Source organism: Danio rerio, chromosome 20 (assembly GCF_052040795.2).
Source record: "Danio rerio strain M-AB ecotype USA chromosome 20, GRCz13ab, whole genome shotgun sequence".
Taxonomy (NCBI): Eukaryota; Metazoa; Chordata; class Actinopteri; order Cypriniformes; family Danionidae; genus Danio; species Danio rerio.
The window spans coordinates 7,287,525-7,304,955 of NC_141040.1; the positions used below are offsets into that span (position 1 = coordinate 7,287,525).

Genomic DNA, 17,431 nt, shown 5'->3' on the forward strand with positions numbered 1-17,431 from the left:
AGAGGATTATAAAAACCTCACTGCCAGCAAGCGTTTCGGAAGTGTTATTGCAGAGCAACACAAACAATGTGCAGAAGTATAAATGCACGGCATTGCGCAAGGCATGTGCCAGGGGTCACGCCAATCACTCAATGCAGAAATATAAACCCGGCAAACAATATATGAATTAATGTGTATGGTCATCGGTCAAAGATTTCAGAATCAAAATAAAAAAAGAGTCAATTTAAATAGATTTTTTTTTTGTTTTCTACATTAAAATGTTTAATTTTATTTATTATTTTTTCTGAGAAGATTTTTTTTTTAGATAAGAAACATCTTGTCAGACATTTTTAGAACAAAATCATTTGATGACATTTGATATTAGAAGCCTCCTCTGTTTAAATGGAGTCACAAAATACTAATATATTTTTGGTTTAAATCTTTATTCTTTACCATCCATGAAAAAGATTTACTCACAAGTGTTTTAGTCATTTAAAGTTCAATTAAATTTTAAATGACCAGTTATTATTTTATTTATAAAGGAATATGTTATTTTTTATATATACTAGGGATGTCCTGATCAGGTTTTTTGCCCTTGAGTTCGAGTCATTTGATTTAGAGTATCTGAAACCCGATCTGATACTTCTATAATACATAAAGCCCTAGTAGAGATATGGGATCTACAAGCGAACAACATACAGTTAAAGTCAGAATTATAAGCCCCCTTTGAATTTTTCTCTTTTTTAAATATTTCCCAAATGATGTTTAACAGAGCAAGGAAATTTTCACAGTATGTCTGATCATATTTTTTTTCTGGAGAAAGTCTTATCCAAAAGAGTGAACTCAAGAAAGAGGTCTAACTCTGTGCCACCACATAACAAGATATGTTATAAAATAATGAGAATTACATACATATATATATATACAGTTGAAGTCAGAATTATTAGCCCCCTTCAAATTTTTTTTCTTCTTTTTTAAATATTTTCCAAAGGAAATTTTCACAGTATGTCTGATAATATTTTTTTCTTCTGGAGAAAGCCTTATTTGTTTTATTTCGGCTAGAATAAAAGCAGTTTTTAATTTTTTAACATAATTTTAGGGACAAAAGTATTAGCCCCTTTAAGCTTTATTTTTTTTCTCGATAATCTACAGAACAAACCACTGTTATATAACTTGCCTAATTACCCTTATCTGCCTAGGTAACCTAACTAACCTAGTTAAGCCTTTAAATGTCACTTTAAGCTGTATAGAAGTGTCTTGAAAAATATCTAGTCAAATATTATTTACTGTCATCATGGTAAAGATAAAATAAATCAGTTATTAGAGATGAGTTATTAAAACTATTATGTTTAGAAATGTGTTGAAAAAGTTAGCACTCCGTTAAACAGAAATTGGGGAAAAAATAAACAAGCGGTCTAAAAATTCAAAAAATTCAGGGGGGCTAATAATTCTGGCTTTAACTGTATATATATATATATATATATATATATATATATATATATATATATTTGAGTTCTGATTGGGAGGTAACGTCTGACTCTGATCGAGTCTGAAACCGCGTGATCGGGCCCAATTTTCGATCACGTGATTGTATCTTGACATCCCTAGCTCCGTCACATTGATTTTACATTGTAATTTTACAAAGTTATTTTAAAGATTTTGTCTGTCTATAAAATCATTTTTTCTTTGACCAATATATACACACACATACTATATACACACACAGGTTTTTTAACCTTATTGACACCTCCAATAGAAATTAGAGATAGAAATGTTGCACAAAATGTTATTGTTTTTTATGTATGGCCGATAAATATTGCATCACCATTGAGGTCATGTCCATGTGCTGAGCGATAAGTCGATACACTGATTATTGTGACAGGCCTAGTTATATACAAAACACATTTTAATTTATATATTACACATTTTTAGAATATTTAGCTCTCAAGTATTAATTAATATTAAACAATAGTATGTATTTGTGAGGCAGCTTGTATTACATGCACAACAACAACAACATTCGGTGGTGCAACAAGTGCTGGCTGGATTGAGATTAAGGTCAACAGCCAAACGAGAGAAAAATAGGCATATTAATCCCTGTTAAACAGTAAAAGTGAACTGCGAGATTGAGCATTCTGAACATGTTTGTACATTCACACCCTGTAAAAAATAACAAGGGTGAGGCTGGTTGTTCAAACAGAGAAATAAATAAATGAAGTTTAGTTTGAGAAAATGTTTAAATATGTGCCACAAACATTTGTAGAGCATAAAGCACTGAAAAAATCCCTTTATAAATTAAACATTCTCATTTTGTTTATTTCAGTTTGCGTAATTTTTTGTTAGTTTGTTGGTTCGTTTTGTTTTTTCATGCCTCGACCATGCAAAGCATAACATCATACATGCAAAATGTAACATCTTCCAATTTAAAATAGAACCTTCATTACATATATAACATAGACAAAAAATATTCTCCGTATAATACATTATAGGGGTGTGCGATAACCACAAAATAATTCTCAATTTTTAAATACTACATTATATTTTGCGAAGTGTGCTGGTACCTTGGCTGGTTTAGACCTTCATTCATTCATTTTCATTTTGGCTTAGTCCCTTTATTAATCTGGGGTTGCCACCACGGAATGAACCGCCAACTTATCCAGCATATATTTTACACAGTGGATACCCTTCCAGCCGCAACCCATCACTGGAAAACATCCACACACACTCATTCACACACATACACTACAAACAATTTTAGTTTACCCCATTACCTGTACCACATGTCTTTGGACTTGTGGGGGAAACCGGTGCACCCGGAGCCACTGAAATCCCATAGTGATTGATTGATGTGACTATTTTCAGTTTCATAAGGCTGTTTACAGCATTGATGATGCAGATTTATATTTAGTTTAACAACAAAACATCAGTAAATAGCGTTATTCCGCCTAGCCTGCTACACTAAGCTAAAGTTGCATTTATATTCACATTGGGTCATTTCTGAGCAATGACAGCCTGTGACGCGCTCCCGATAATGTTTACCTTGCTACTCTGAATATTCGCTCTGAAATAGCATGGAAGTGTGGCTTAGTAATAAGTGAAATTCCTGCACACCGCCGGGCCAACCACTACATACACTTCTTACTGGCGAATGACATGAACTAGTGGGTTGTCTGCTGTCGTGTCGCGGCAAGTAGTGCGCGTTCGCGATTTCAGGAGGCGTGGCTTTGAAACACAGTCCCTCCCCTGCCGTCCAAAGCTAATATGCTAACCGATTAGCATTTTGGCAGATCAACTACTGCACCTTTAACTAATGGACAATTGTTCTAATGCAGAGAGGCCCAAACTATGGGCCCACGGGTCAAAGTTGGCCTATGGTAACCTTTGATTTGGCCCACCAATCAATCAGAGATGGACAAATAGTGGGGAAGGTTTGCGAATCCCTCAAACTGAGATTATTTATAATTTTATATAACTTTTTGTTTGTTTGTTTACATGCTGAGCTACAAAAAAGCAAACTGAAATTAAAAGTTTTAATTAAATTAATCAGATTTTTAAAGGGTCATAAAACCATAAGGGGTCAAATTTTGTGTTATGAATGAGATAGTTCATGGTATATATATATATATATATATATATATATATATATATATATATATATATATATATATATATATATATATATACAGTTGAAGTCAGAATTATTAGCCCCCCTAAATTATTGGACCGCTTGTTTATTTTGTCCCCAATTTCTGTTTAACAGAGAGAGGAGAGAAAATTTTTTTTCAAAACATTTCTAAACATAATAATTTTAATGATTCATTTTTAATAACAGATTTATTTTATCTTTTCCATGATGACAGTAAATAATATTTTACTAGATATTTTTCAAGACACTTCTATACAGCTTAAAGTGACATTTAAAGGCTTGACTAGGTTAATTAAGTTAACTAGGCAGGTTAGGGGAATTAGGCAAGTTATTGTATAACAGTGGTTTGGTCTGTAGATTATCGAGAAAAAAATATAGCTTAAAGGGGCTAATACTTTTGTCCCTAAAATAATTAATAAAAAATTAAAAACTGCTTTTATTCTAGCCGAAATAAAACAAATAAGACTTTCTCCAGAACATAAAATATTATCAGACATACTGTGAAAATGTTCTTGCTCTGTTAAACATCATTTGGAAAATATTTTAAAAAGAAGAAAAAAAAAATCAAAGGGGGCTAATAATTCTGACTTTAATTGTATAATATATATATATATATATATATATATATATATATATATATATATATATATATATATATATATATATATATATATATATATTGAAACGATTATTTTTTAAATATTATTAAACTATGAAGTTACTATGGCAACTTTAATGTAATACAGTTTGGTATATTTAGCTTCGGCCCACCACCTTCAATTAAGTTTGGATTTTAGCCCTTCATAAGAAAGAGTTTGGACATCCTTTTTCTAAAGCAATGTTCTCAAACTCAATTCCTGAAGAGCCACAGCTCTGCACAGTTTAGCTCAAACCACCTCCAACTCACACCTGCTTAATAGTCTCTAGTAGTCTTGAACATCTTAATTAGTTGGATCAGCTGAGTTTGATTAGGGTTGGAGTAAAAGTGTGCAAAGCTGCGGTCCTCCAGGAATCCAGTTTGAGACCTTTGATCTAAAGTGTTAGCAAAACAAAAACTCATACAAGGAAAGTTTTTTTTTTCTTTCATGACTACATTCAAATGACACAATAAGTGCTTTTATTGCACAACTTGTGGGTTTTTTAATAATAGTGACACTAAAATATATATTGTTTTGTCTCACACATCGTTAACCCAACAATATGCTCACAGACAATAAATATCGCACACCCCCGTACATCAAATATCCAAGCTAAAAGAAACACAACTGAGATAAATACAAAAGACACCGATGGAGGTAATTCAGTACCTGAGTGCAGGTCTTCACACAGACACTAACCGAGGGTTTTGCATTGCATTGTGGGAGCACAACTCCGGCATGTATCATGAAGTCCATCAGAGCGTGGTGAGGTTTTCTGCCAGGTAATAAAGGCTGTATCCATTGCAGATGATGCAGCAGAGGTTACAGAGCGAGGACAGCAGGTGGTAAAGCCACAGTCGAGCGCTCAGCTTTTTATACTTCGGGTCTGTCTCGCAAAGTTTGGCGTAAGCTTCCCGATTGGACGAGAGTCCAATGTCCTGACCCAATCCACAGGCCTGCTCAATCAGATGCATGTCGGCCATGATCTCAGAGGTCATCTGACCAAACCACTGGGCATTCACTGCCGCCACGGTCACACAGACGAAAAAAATGAAGATCTAGAGAGAAAACCAGAGATATGCTGGAAATTAAAAGACTGGTTGTAACTTTGAATAAGGGTTTAAAGCATTTTCAAATCTATTTAACCTTTTTTTTTTATTATTTACAAAAAAAGAAGAAATTTTTAAAAATGTTGGCCGCTGATTTCCCTACAATTACAATTAATGGGACTGGAGTTTGGAAGCATCACATTTCTCTTAAAATATTTACATGGCTTCAGAAGAATGCACATTACTGTAATGGTAACAATTTTGTGTGATAAAGTCAACTGAATAACTGGACATTTTTCTTTTGATTTGATTTTGATCAGTAAATCCACTTCACAAACGAGGGCTGCACAATATACTGTTTCGGCATTGATAACGCAATGTATGTGTCCGCAAACGTCACATCGCAGAATATGCAATGTTAAATTGGGATTATGGTCAATGAACAGTTGAATAGATTTGTAGAGTCATCGCAACGTATAACCATAACAGGGTGAACATCATTTGCATGTTTTAAAAGCATTTCAAGAAAGTGTGAAGCATTTGGGCACAATAACGTAAAACATTTGTAACTTTAATAAGGAAAACATTACTGATTTATTAACACAATGAAGACTATACTGTGTTTTTTACATGACTACATTTTTGTATTTGAATACTGTTTGACTCTCCGGAAAACTATGAAGAACTGTTTATTTACTTTTTTCTTTGCTCGATTGTAATTATTCCTTTAATTTTATTTTCTATTAGAGCTGTCAAAATTAGTGCGTTAACGCATGCGATTAATTAAAAAAAAATTATCGATTTTAAAAAATTAACGCAATTAACGCAGTTGTAGGTTTTTCCTGTTGTTGTCGACGTGTGTTCAACATGCAAAGAAATATGGATAAGACAAATTAAGCACTTTTTGAAGGCAAATTTCATTATAAAACAATTAATGTCACATTACTTATCCAGCGTTTCCTCCAGAGTTTCTTTTTTAATCTTTCGACTTTTTTTTTTATTGGAATTGAATAGTATTATTTTAAACATTAAAATCGGAGTATTGGTGTCCATGTAAATGTACTCAGAAAGTGCCAGATGAAGTCGCGAGCTGAATGCGAGTGCATTCCTCTGTCTTTCATCATGAGCCCTCAAACGTTCCCCCTTAAACGCAACTATTGTAAAGCGTCTGCTTCACATTGTTGTGTCAGAATCCTTGTGAAACAGGCTACAGCCAGACTTTAGAATGCTTAGTTTAAGCAAATTTGATGAACACGATCATGCCTGATGAATCTGAAGGGAGTCGCTCCGGCTGTCCTGCGAGCGTGTGTGTGTGTGTGCCTAGCAACAAGAACAAATACCTAAACGTTGTTGTCCGTATGCCTCAAAGTTGTTTCAATGTTTAGAGATGGTGTGACCAAAGTCCCTGTAAGAATAAGTCTTTAGTGTGAATCAACGCGTACCTGTGGGTGCCTTTGATGTAACGCTTGAAGCTTCTTACATCCTTGTCGCAGCACCAGTGGCAACAAAATTAGGCACCGAAATGCATATGCTGATTCAGTGATCCTGCTTGTGAGAGACTGTTCTCATTCTCAGCTCACATCATTCAAAAGAAAAGGTCCACATTGTCCCCCGATAATGTCAACAGACTGGAATGTCTTAGCAACTGGCTGAATGCAAATGAGGACTGAGCAAAATTGTTTCTACTTTATGATTAATGTTCTCAACTATCAGCAATACAACTTTTCAATGAGTGCAATTGTTTGTATTCAATAATTTATTGTTATTATAATTTTCAAATTTCCATATCTGCAATGCCTATATTTTGCCTTTTTTTCAGTCCACTTAGAATCCAACATGGAAATAATTTTTTTCTTTATTGGCATTGATTGTTTTGAAATTTAAATGGCATTAACATGCTTGCGTTTTTTATTTCTGTAATAAATATGGCTGTCAAGCCAGGATCTTGATGGTTTATTGTGGGTATGTTGTTTACATGAAGAAATCTGTGTTACAAGTTAAACAAAAATTCTAATAAACAATTATATTTTGAATTGAAATAGTTTTTGTCTTGCGTTTACATTAATTTTACATTTGAACGGCCAAAATTGCAAGTTTCAGTTTTTTAAATGTGATTAATCACGATTAATTGCACAAAAAGAGTGCGATTAATTAGTCAAACTTTTTTTATCGATTGACAGCACTTTTTTTTTTATAAATGGCTCACACCTTTACAAAACCAACCCAACCAGTCTAAATGAATGATTTTTCACAAATAGAGCAATTCAAGCCATCTGGTGAAGATTTTTCCAATATCATGCAGCCCTATCCCAAACCAAGTAATTTGCTAATGAATCAGACTGATTCGGATCTCAAGTTCGACCCAGTAAGGGTTAGAGTAAATAATTAGTATGTGTTCTAATTTACAGTATTAAGGTCTAGTAGAATTTCTTGCAAATTTCGAGTATATAAATTGCCATTTATAATTTTATTTTGCAGATAATTATAATTGGTCAAAAAAAAAAAAGATTTTCAATTCTTGTTACTGAATATAAGCATTAGTTCTCCAAATATAGGCTTTCTTTAGAGTAAAATCATGGTAAAAACACCTGGAAGGCCTCTTTGTCATCCAGCATGTTGCTGGGATGGTACATGGCAAAGATGGTGAGGTTGAAGAAAGCGCAGGCTGAGCCGATATGCAGGTAAAACGGGAAAAGCCGGCTTTGAATGAAGCCAAATGTGTGTCGGTTTAGATGGTTGTCCATCACAAAGCCTGAACAAAACAAAACAATAAGTAAAACTTAAGAATTTAATTCTGAAAATGATGCTAAAATTACATAGAAGTGCAGTTTAGCATACTTTTTAAATGTCATTTCAAAGAATATACTTGTGTAAAAATGTCTATAATTGTACATATGCATTTTAGTTTAGTTAGTTAACTTCCTTTGTCCCCGTAGGGAAATTTCATTTGCAGCACACTCACAGAGACATCTGACATTTTACATTTAGCATTAGTTGAAGTCAGAATTATTACCCTCCCCCCTTTAATTTTTTTCTTTTTTTTTTTTTAATTTCCCAAATGATGTTTAACAGATTTAGGAAATTGTCACAGTATGTCTGATAATATTTTTCTTCTGGAGAAAGTCTTATTTGTTTTATTTCGGCTAGAATAAAAGCAGTTTTAAATTTTTTAAAACTATTTTAATGTACAAATTATTAGCCTCCTTAAGCTATATATTTTTTCGATAGTCTACAGAACAAATCATCATTATACAATAACTTGCCTATTTACCCTAACCTGCCTAGTTAACTTAATGAACCTAGTTAAACCAATAATTGTCACTTTAAGCTGTATAGAAGAGTCTTGAAAAATATCTAGTCAAATATTATGTGCTGTCATCATAGCGAAGATAAAAGAAATCAGTTATTAAAAATGAGTTAATAAATGTATTGTTATATTGTATTATGTTTAGTGTACTTCCTGGGGAATAATGTGACTGTCTTGTATGTAACTGAAATCTTTTTTCTGTAATTATTTTGTCTTTTCTTTCTGTGTCCAGAACCTCAAGCTTCTCCTATTTTAACCTACCATTGTAAGACAGCACAGCATTATCCCTGATCATATCACCCATTACTGATGTCACTCTATTTATTTATGCATTAATTATTTTATTTATTTATTTTATTTTTCTTCTTTTATTTGTTGAAATGTTGCAGTTTTTTTCTATTATTACGGTTTTTATTATTACTTTCTTTAAACTATCTTTCTTTAGGTAGTGTATTTAGGGTTTGTTGAAGTGGGTTTATATATATATACAGTTGAAGTCAGAATTATTAGCCCCCCTAAATTATTAGACCGCTTGTTTATTTTTTCCCTAATTTCTGTTTAACAGACAGGAGATTTTTTTAACACATTTCTAAACATAATAATTTTAATAACTCATTTCTAATAACTGATTTATTTTATCTTTACCATGATGACTGTAAATAATATTTTACTAGATATTTTTCAAGACACTTCTATACAGCTTAAAGTGACATTTAAAGGCTTAACCAGGTTCATTAAGTTAACTAGGCAGGTTAGGGGAATTAGGCAAGTTATTGTATAACAATGGTTTGTTCTTGTAGATTATCGAGAAAAAATAAAGCTTAAAGGGGCTAATACTTTTGTCCCTAAAATGGTTCATAAAAATCTCAAAACTGCTTTTATTCTAGCCGAAATAAAACAAAAAAGACTTTCTCCAGAAGAGAAAATATTATCAGACATACTGTGTCAAACATCTCCGTTAAACATCATTTAGAAAATATTTTAAAAAGAAGAAAAAAAAGAAATCGAAGAGGGCTAATAATTCTGACTTCAACTGTATATATATATATATATATATATATATATATATATATATATATATATATATATATATATATATATATATATATATATATCTGTATAAACAATGTAACTTGTTCTTGGCATAAAAATAAAGGAAAAAAACTATTATGTTTAGACATGGGGTGAAAAAATCTTCTCTCCGTTAAACAGAAATTGAGGGGAAAAAATAAACAGGGGGCTAATAATTCTAATAAAACGGCTACTGAGGAGGATACATTTAAAAACTTAATTGCTTGGGTTTAAAGGTATTTAAGTGTAGTTAGTTGGAATAAGTACAGTTTCATTTGTAATTTTTGATATAAACTTCTTTTTTATTTGAAAAGGTGATGTAATGTACGGTCATAATAAACGTACTGACAAACAATTATGGAAAATATCAGGTTTACACATTTGCAATTTAAAATATGTTAACTTTAAAAATAGGCCTAATATCAAACAGCACTACTGTTAAATATTAGGCCCATGACATAAACAATGAAGTACTTTATTTGTGCTTTAGTATGTTTATCAAAATACAAAACAATCAAATGCTAATTCTTTAAGTGTACTTTTAAGCTAAATTATTAATCCGATGGTGCACTTTTAAAAAGTTCAACCATAAACACAAATCAGTTGTTTATTTATTCACCCTCAGGCCATCCAAGATGCATGTGACTTTTTCTCTTCAGTAAAACATTATGAAAACTGTTCTGCTAAATCTGATCCACAAAGGAAATGTGAAATTTGACAGTCAAAATAATAATAATGATGTTGATGATACAGGCAAAACAAAATTGATAACTTTGGCTTCGGATTATCCTGATGAGGTTTGTGAATCAAAACACAAACTCACACATGAGACAATGCTGCTTATTTACAACAGAAATGGAACATTAACATTAAGATTATAGATATTTCTTTCATTTTTTCCACATATACTGAACTAAAAATTCATCTTACTTGCAGTTTATAAATCACCAATAACAATAGTTTCAGCAAAAGCTCTTCTTTAATGACCTACAGTAAATGAAAGCCACTAACATAGTGGCTGGCCTGAGACAAAGTTAATTAACAGTAGATTTTAATTTTTAATTACTTTTTTAATGCTTTATCTTATCAACATTCGCTCATCTTATCATAAGTACAGCTTGTAAAATTATACTTGTAAAGTGCACTTCAAACATTCTATCAATCAAGAAATAACCACAAACAAACAAACAAACAAAAGCAAGCTAACCCACCTGATATGAAGGTGACCCATATCTGCATTCCCCAGTAGGTGGAGAGAAACATGAGGTGAAGGAGTTTAGCGGTGACGGGAGGCTCTCTGTCTGTAGACATTATCACAGGCCCACTATCGTCTTTCACCTCCCTCATTCACTACGCTGTGTGAAGGTGTGAGACAGAAATGCAAGTCGTTCTAACATTATGTAAGTCTAGAACAATTTTAACATCTTAAGTAGTGTACATGATGTGATGACGCACTTAAAAAAAAAATCACACCCTGCCTAATAAACAAAAAGAGGTGGAGGTGTTTACCTTTCACCTATATGAGTAACAGGGCACACCAAAATGGAACAAAAATCTGCCACCTGAAATAAATCATATCAAGCACACTGACTGCTGAGTATTGTGCAGTGGGAAACTAATAGAAGAAAAACTAATGGGAAATATGATAAATTCCTATTTAAAATATTTGTTATCCAAGATGAACCATTTGTCACTTTAATGTTATTCAGAACCCAAAAGGACAACTTTAATGTCCATTTACTTCTACTGTATGAGGTATAAATCATGCCAAAAATGAATCAACTGCTTTGTAAAGCCTGATTTATACTTCTGCGTCAAGCACACGCGTATGCTGACGCGCACCTCTCAAAAAATGTAACTACAAGTCGCAACGATGCGTATCGCAAGCTCTGTGATTGATCGGTTTGGTATCGCTGACGAGTGTGGGCGGGACCGAGAGCCGCGCGAGTCTGTTGGAACGAGTGTTTACAAGTGTGGAGTCTCATGAAGGAGCTCCAGATGAAAAGTTTTGTTTTGTGTTTACCTTATGATTAAAGTTGTTGCATGTCCGCCATTTCCTGTCTCAAAATGAGCGTGTTTGAGCCACTTGTACATTAAGGAAGCGTTTAGAAAAACAAAACACCAGCAAAGAAACTCGACACAAAGGCCTGCTAGGGTTTCGGAAGTGTTATTGCAGAGGAACACTACAGTGCGCAGACGTATAAATACACAGCAACGTGCAAGGCAAGCGCTGTGGATCACACTGATCACTCGACGCAGAAGTAAAAACCAAGCCTTAATACAAGTTTGTCCTTGTCTATTTTCATGCATACTTGTTCAGATAAATTAAAGTGTGCTGATGTATAAGCTCTGTTTCTGTAGTGTTGTTTTGTTTGTGACTGGTAGTTCAACTCTAAATAATTGTCTTACCTGGCAGCAAAATAAAGTACATAAAATAAATACATTTCTGTCAAAAGGCTGTGAGAATGAGGGGGATATGAATTAAAATGTTAGGGTGCTTTCACACCTACACTTTTGTTTCGGAACCTGTCTCGTTGGCCCAGTTAGAGCAGTTCGTTTGGCATGTTTGAAACCAGCAATCACACTAGGATCCGCGCCAAATCAATCGCTCCGAGATCTCGGCTCGATTGAAACGAACTCTGGAGTGGATCGACTGCAGTGGGAAAGCGATACGATCCGAGCGCAGTTATATCACAGTGTTTTATGGATATGTAATAGGCATACGGCTATATGCAGAGAGAATTTTGAGTAGGGCGGGAAGTTTCGGGAGTCTCCCGGATGCCCGCAAAGGAGTGATAATCTCCCGGTAATCTTGCGTCTCCCTCCCAGTCCTCAAATACGTTGCACACTCTTCTCACCCCTCCCCACCGCATCTCTCCTCGCTCTTCAGACACGTCGCGCGAGCCTTGTTAAACACCACCAATCCACCACCTCCCCCTGACAGCTGAGCGGGACTCTGCAAAATAAACCCTGACACTCTGACCAATGTGAGGAGAGTTTACTTACACGTGACTTGTTTTAGCTCTTTGGGTCCGTTTAGAAACTCTGCCTAGTGAAAGCGAACCGCACGAAGAGCAAAAATGTAATAATTTTAATCCCTGTTTCCGATCAACTGAATCGATTCACAGGTGTGAAAGCACCCTTAAACGCTAGGGGCGTAACGATTCACCTGACTCACGATTCAATACGATTTACGATACTAATCTCACAATTCACGATTTAGTCACGATTTTTTAACGAAAGTATTTGAGACAAATTTAAGGTGAACATTATGGCGGCAAATCAATGGCAAAATTAATCAAGCGCAGCGGCGATGTTTACGCGCGAGGAGAACTGAACCGTGAGCAGATTACAGGCCTAAACGCGAGGAAACTACAGCTCGTGTGCGCACAGGGGATCTTCATGCGCGTGCTGAACTAATCCAGCGCGAGGAAACGGGCCTCGCCATGTGTCCCCGAGTGTCATAATGAGCAATGCCTTGTGGTTAATTAGCATAAAAATAAAAATCAACAAACTAGACAAGTGCTGTACTGAACAAATCAAATGGGTTCAGAAAGTCATGTTGCAAAAATGTTATTCATTATTTTAGAAGATTAATCATTATTATTTGCCAGTTTCTCGAGATTAAATCCTTATAAAGCATCTCAGAAAGTTTCCTATGATTATGACTTGCAAATTATGTATTTATATTTATTGGAGTGATCTTTTAACCTGCCCATAATCCCGGCTAACTTCCTGAAAGGGTGAGCAACCAACAGCGTTAAGCCTCCTTTCCACTGCACACAACAAACGACAAGCGTCAGACCGGAAGTCATTCATTTCCAATGGAGAGCAGTCCGGGAGCTGCGTAGAATTCCGATCATCTCCGTATGTGGAAAATTTGGATGCGAATTGAGCAATAAATGCACAAAATCCTTTGAAATATTTGAACTCCTGCGACTAGACCGTATGCGACCGGCCGACCGGATGTGATGTATTCCAGTGTTGTACAGGCAGGTCTGTGCACGCGAGATGAGAATATGAGTTTATTTGGTTATTTTTTAATTATAAAAAGTCGATATTTAAAAAAAAAAACATTTCTGTTCATAAATTAGGTAAGAAAGTAATAAAAATATATATTTTTAATGTTGTCTCCTCATACCTTCCAATATTTGATTTGAGTTTCTAGTATTCATTCATTCATTAAGTAAAGTTTATGTATAAAGTAATTTCGAGAGGATCACATGCTTATGATTGCTAGCGGCTGGATCCACATTATCCAATTCACTATGCTCCAATCAGACGACTCCTAAACCACTATAAATACCCTGGGTTTCATTCCACTGCTATCTTTGTTTTGAAGAGTCCCCCCTTTCACCCCTACTCCTCCTCCTTCCTAGATGGGTGACACGGTGGCCCGGTGCGTAGCACTGTTGCCTCACAGCAAGAATGTCTCTGGTTCCAGGCTTTGCCAAACCAGCAGACATTTCTGTGTGGAGTTTGCACTTTCTCCCCGTGCTCACGTGGGTTTCCCCCGGGTTCCCCGGTTTCCTCCCACTGTCCAAAAACATGCAAATTAAGTTAATTGACTAATCCAAATCGGCACCATAGACATGCTTCTAGTATGTAGTTATCTCCAAAGAGCAATCACTTACTGTTCATTAGTTACTAAAGCAGGGGAGTTCTCGAGATCTACCTGAGCTCAAACTCCCCTCCTGCCTTGCAATGGGAGGGAGCCCCGGGCTCGAGGATCTCATGAGCTCAGGGATAGCATGCCAAACAAGCTTTATAATCAATCATCAGCTAAGTGTGAACTCTGCAAACCATGTAAACGCACAGAGAATTATAGCTCTTGCTTTTGCACTTTATTTCGGACACTGCGAGAATCAGCTTCTCTCCCTATAAAATACTGTGCGACTGCCACAAGGGGGCGTATTCCGACAGTCATGTCTAAATGTCGTGTGCATTGGAAAGGCGGCTTTAGGGATAACAAGTAAACCAAGTCCTGCCCCAGGACTGACAAAAATCTGAAATGTTTCGCGCAAGCAGAGAGAAGAACCAGCGAGCGAGCGGAGAGAACTAATCGCAGGTGCGCTGTAGGTATGACATCGCTCGCGGTTCAGTTGTCCTTACGCATAAACATCACTGCTGCGCTCAATTAATTTTGGTATTGATTTGCTGTCATAGAACAAGAGCCCTAAATTTTTTCTCAAATGCTGTAGTCTTTTTGCAAAATAAAATCTTTTCTAAAATATTATTTAAAAATATTTTTTTTAAATATAAAATATTAATCAAAATTTAAATATCGTATTATTGAAAAAAAATTAAGTGGTTTCCAAAGTTGCCACTGTAAACCGAGCAGCGTGGCGTAGTCCATTTTCCTCGCAATCTGACATGAAGTGTATGATGATGTGCACTTTACTGGTAGATATGACTTTCTTTTTTTCTAGCAGCCTGCAGCTGAGTCATCTGTGCATTTATGGCATGCTTTCTAATTAGACATGCTTACATATTACACCTAAACACTTCCACGAAAGCCAGAACAAGACTGGAAGGATTACTATATGAACTTATGGAAGACAGTAAAGATGACTAACAATGGCAGAGCTGAGCAACTGAACGTAAACAGAGAGCATACATATTAATATATTCTAATTTATCTTAAAGGTGACTGTAGAACTGAATAGAGTATAGAGCAAAACAAAAAGTTGAATCATTTTTGGCACAAATGTAACTCCATACTATTGCCAATAAGGCGAAGCTGTCAATCTGCCTAATGTTTTGTATTCCACATGAGAACTTAAGTCATACAGCAGAATGAGGGGTAAATATTTTTTTTTTTTTTGTCTGTCCCTTTAAGAATAAGAGTACCCACTCGTGCACTTATTGTGCAGGGGGTAAACAGGCTATCGTCATGTCCAGAATGTGGGCTGTCTCGATTCGAGACCTGCTGTGCTGCCTATCCAGACTGCATTTTCGGCTCGCTCTGAGTGACCAGGCGCCTATAATGGACTGAAACCGCTGTGCTGTCTATTTAGGCTGCTCACTTGCTGCAGACACAGCCATTATGTTCAAACCTGCCGAATAATCACCGCGACTCTCTCCAAAAAAAAAGAGGAAAAGCCCTTCATGTTTGAATTGGCATCAACTTACAGTACCGGACCGACAAGCTTTCGCTGCACGTCATTTCTGTTTCGTCATGGGAAAGCTACACCTGTAGTGTTATTTAAGACTGGATATCATTACTGCTACATGCGGTCACCATGATGTCTATGTACTTACCGGACGATCCCCCTGTGACTATGTAAATCGTCGGTGGCCGGTTACACGTCACGGCCAGAGGCAAACCATAAATGTCCGGTAGAGGAGGAACCGGTCTCTGCAACCGCAGTCACTCTCGGACGGGCAGTCAAACCGGTGGGCGGGGCTTAATATGCGCTCTTCGACATTGAAAGCGGGCGGACGAGTTTGGTGGGTGTGGTTTGTGTGTTGACATTTTTGTTGGGGGCAGTTTTTTTCTGTGTGTGTGTGTGTGTGTGTGTGTGTGTGTGTGTGTGTGTGTGTGTGTGTGTGTGTGTGTGTGTGTGTGTGTGTGTGTGTGTGTGTGTGTGTTTGTGTGTTTGTGTGTGTGTGCTGATGGGCGTGCTTTGTCGAAGACAGGTTTGTTCATTGTTGTGATTTTTAATCAAGGAAACAAAATGTATAAGCTCACAATCAATCCATTGCATGCATAAAAACTGGGCTTTAACCTGACTAACAGATACCTTTACCTCATATTTGATAACTAAAATAACAATTCTGTTTCCTTTATATTGAACAGTTTTCTCTTTTTATTCCAAAATGTGGTAGCAATTTATAATAGCAAACTAAAAGAGAAAAATATATAACTAGTATTCATCTTTTGTTAAACATTAACTTGCAAACTCCACACAGACATGATAACTGACCCAGTCGGGGCTCAAACCAGCCTCCTTTTTTTTTTCTTTTTTTTTTTTTCTGTGCTGTCTATTTAGGCTGCTCACTTGCTGCAGACACAACCATTATGTTCAAACCTACCGAATAATCACCGCGACTCTCTCTCAAAAAAAAAAGAGGAAAAGCCATTCATGTTTGAATTGGCATCAACTTACAGTACCGGAAATAAGTAAGGTCGAAATTATTAGCCCCTTTAAACTATATATTTTTTTCAGTAGTCTACAGAACAAACCATCATTATACAATAACTTTCCTAATTACCCTAACCTGCCTAGTTGACGTAATTAACCTAGTTAAGCCTTTAAATGACACTTTAAACTGTATATGTGTCTTGAAAAATATCCAGTCAAATATTATTTACTGCCATTATGGCAAAGATAAAATAAATCAGTTATTAGAAATGAGTTATAAAAACTATTATGTTTAGAAATGTGTTGAAAAAAATCTCTGTTAAACATAAACTGGGGAAAATATAAAAGGGGCTAATAATTCTGGGGGGTTAATAATTCTGACTTCAACTGTATGTGTGTGTATGTACATATGTATGTAACATTAACATTAGCTTTAACTTTGGCACAGGGGCGTTTTTTATTGTTTTTAATAATATACTGCAGGGGTCACCAACCTTTTGGAAACTGAGAGCTACTTCTTGGGTACCGATTAGTGTGAAGGGCTACCAGTTATTAAATAACACATTTTTCTTAATTTACTTTTAATTATATGTAATTATTAATAATTAATAATATTCATCTATGTGAAGACATTGATCATGTTAATGTTTTTTCAC

At 35.3% G+C, this 17,431-nt stretch overlaps 3 protein-coding genes across 5 annotated transcripts in view; 1 reads left to right on the forward strand and 2 right to left on the reverse strand.

Annotated features, from left to right (window-relative positions):
- The window catches only part of dsc2l (desmocollin 2 like), a 1,349,056-nt gene that overhangs the window by 1,166,353 nt on the left and 165,272 nt on the right, over positions 1-17,431 (reverse strand). The window lies entirely within an intron of this gene.
- Positions 1-17,431, forward strand: part of tns3.2 (tensin 3, tandem duplicate 2) — an 817,627-nt gene that overhangs the window by 582,461 nt on the left and 217,735 nt on the right. The window lies entirely within an intron of this gene.
- si:ch211-121a2.4 lies at positions 248-16,085 on the reverse strand. 2 transcript variants are annotated; one of them, XR_015518087.1, is made up of 5 exons: positions 15,952-16,085; positions 10,902-11,045; positions 7,901-8,064; positions 4,337-5,321; positions 248-930 (listed from the first exon to the last, which is right to left on the reverse strand). XR_015518087.1 is itself a non-coding variant. In XM_087298018.1 (4 exons), exons 2-4 carry the CDS (start codon positions 11,035-11,037, stop codon positions 5,019-5,021), a joined length of 603 nt encoding a protein of 200 aa, XP_087154144.1. In that variant the 5' UTR covers positions 11,038-11,045; positions 15,952-16,085; the 3' UTR covers positions 4,153-5,018. The 2 variants fall into 2 exon arrangements, 1 of the variants encoding a protein (XP_087154144.1); XM_087298018.1 differs by lacking the exon at positions 248-930 and having other exon boundaries at positions 4,153-5,321.

Bases quoted from the DNA above. Each gene is read 5' to 3' on its own strand.
- si:ch211-121a2.4 (XM_087298018.1), bottom strand. From the start codon at position 11,037: ATGAGGGAGGTGAAAGACGATAGTGGGCCTGTGATAATGTCTACAGAC. The intron at 8,065-10,901 runs GTGGGTTAGCTT...TGTTTTGTTCAG, and splicing joins ATGGGTCACCTTCATATCAG to GCTTTGTGATGGACAACCAT. The intron at 5,322-7,900 runs GTGTTTTTACCA...TTTTCTCTCTAG, and splicing joins ATGACAAAGAGGCCTTCCAG to ATCTTCATTTTTTTCGTCTG.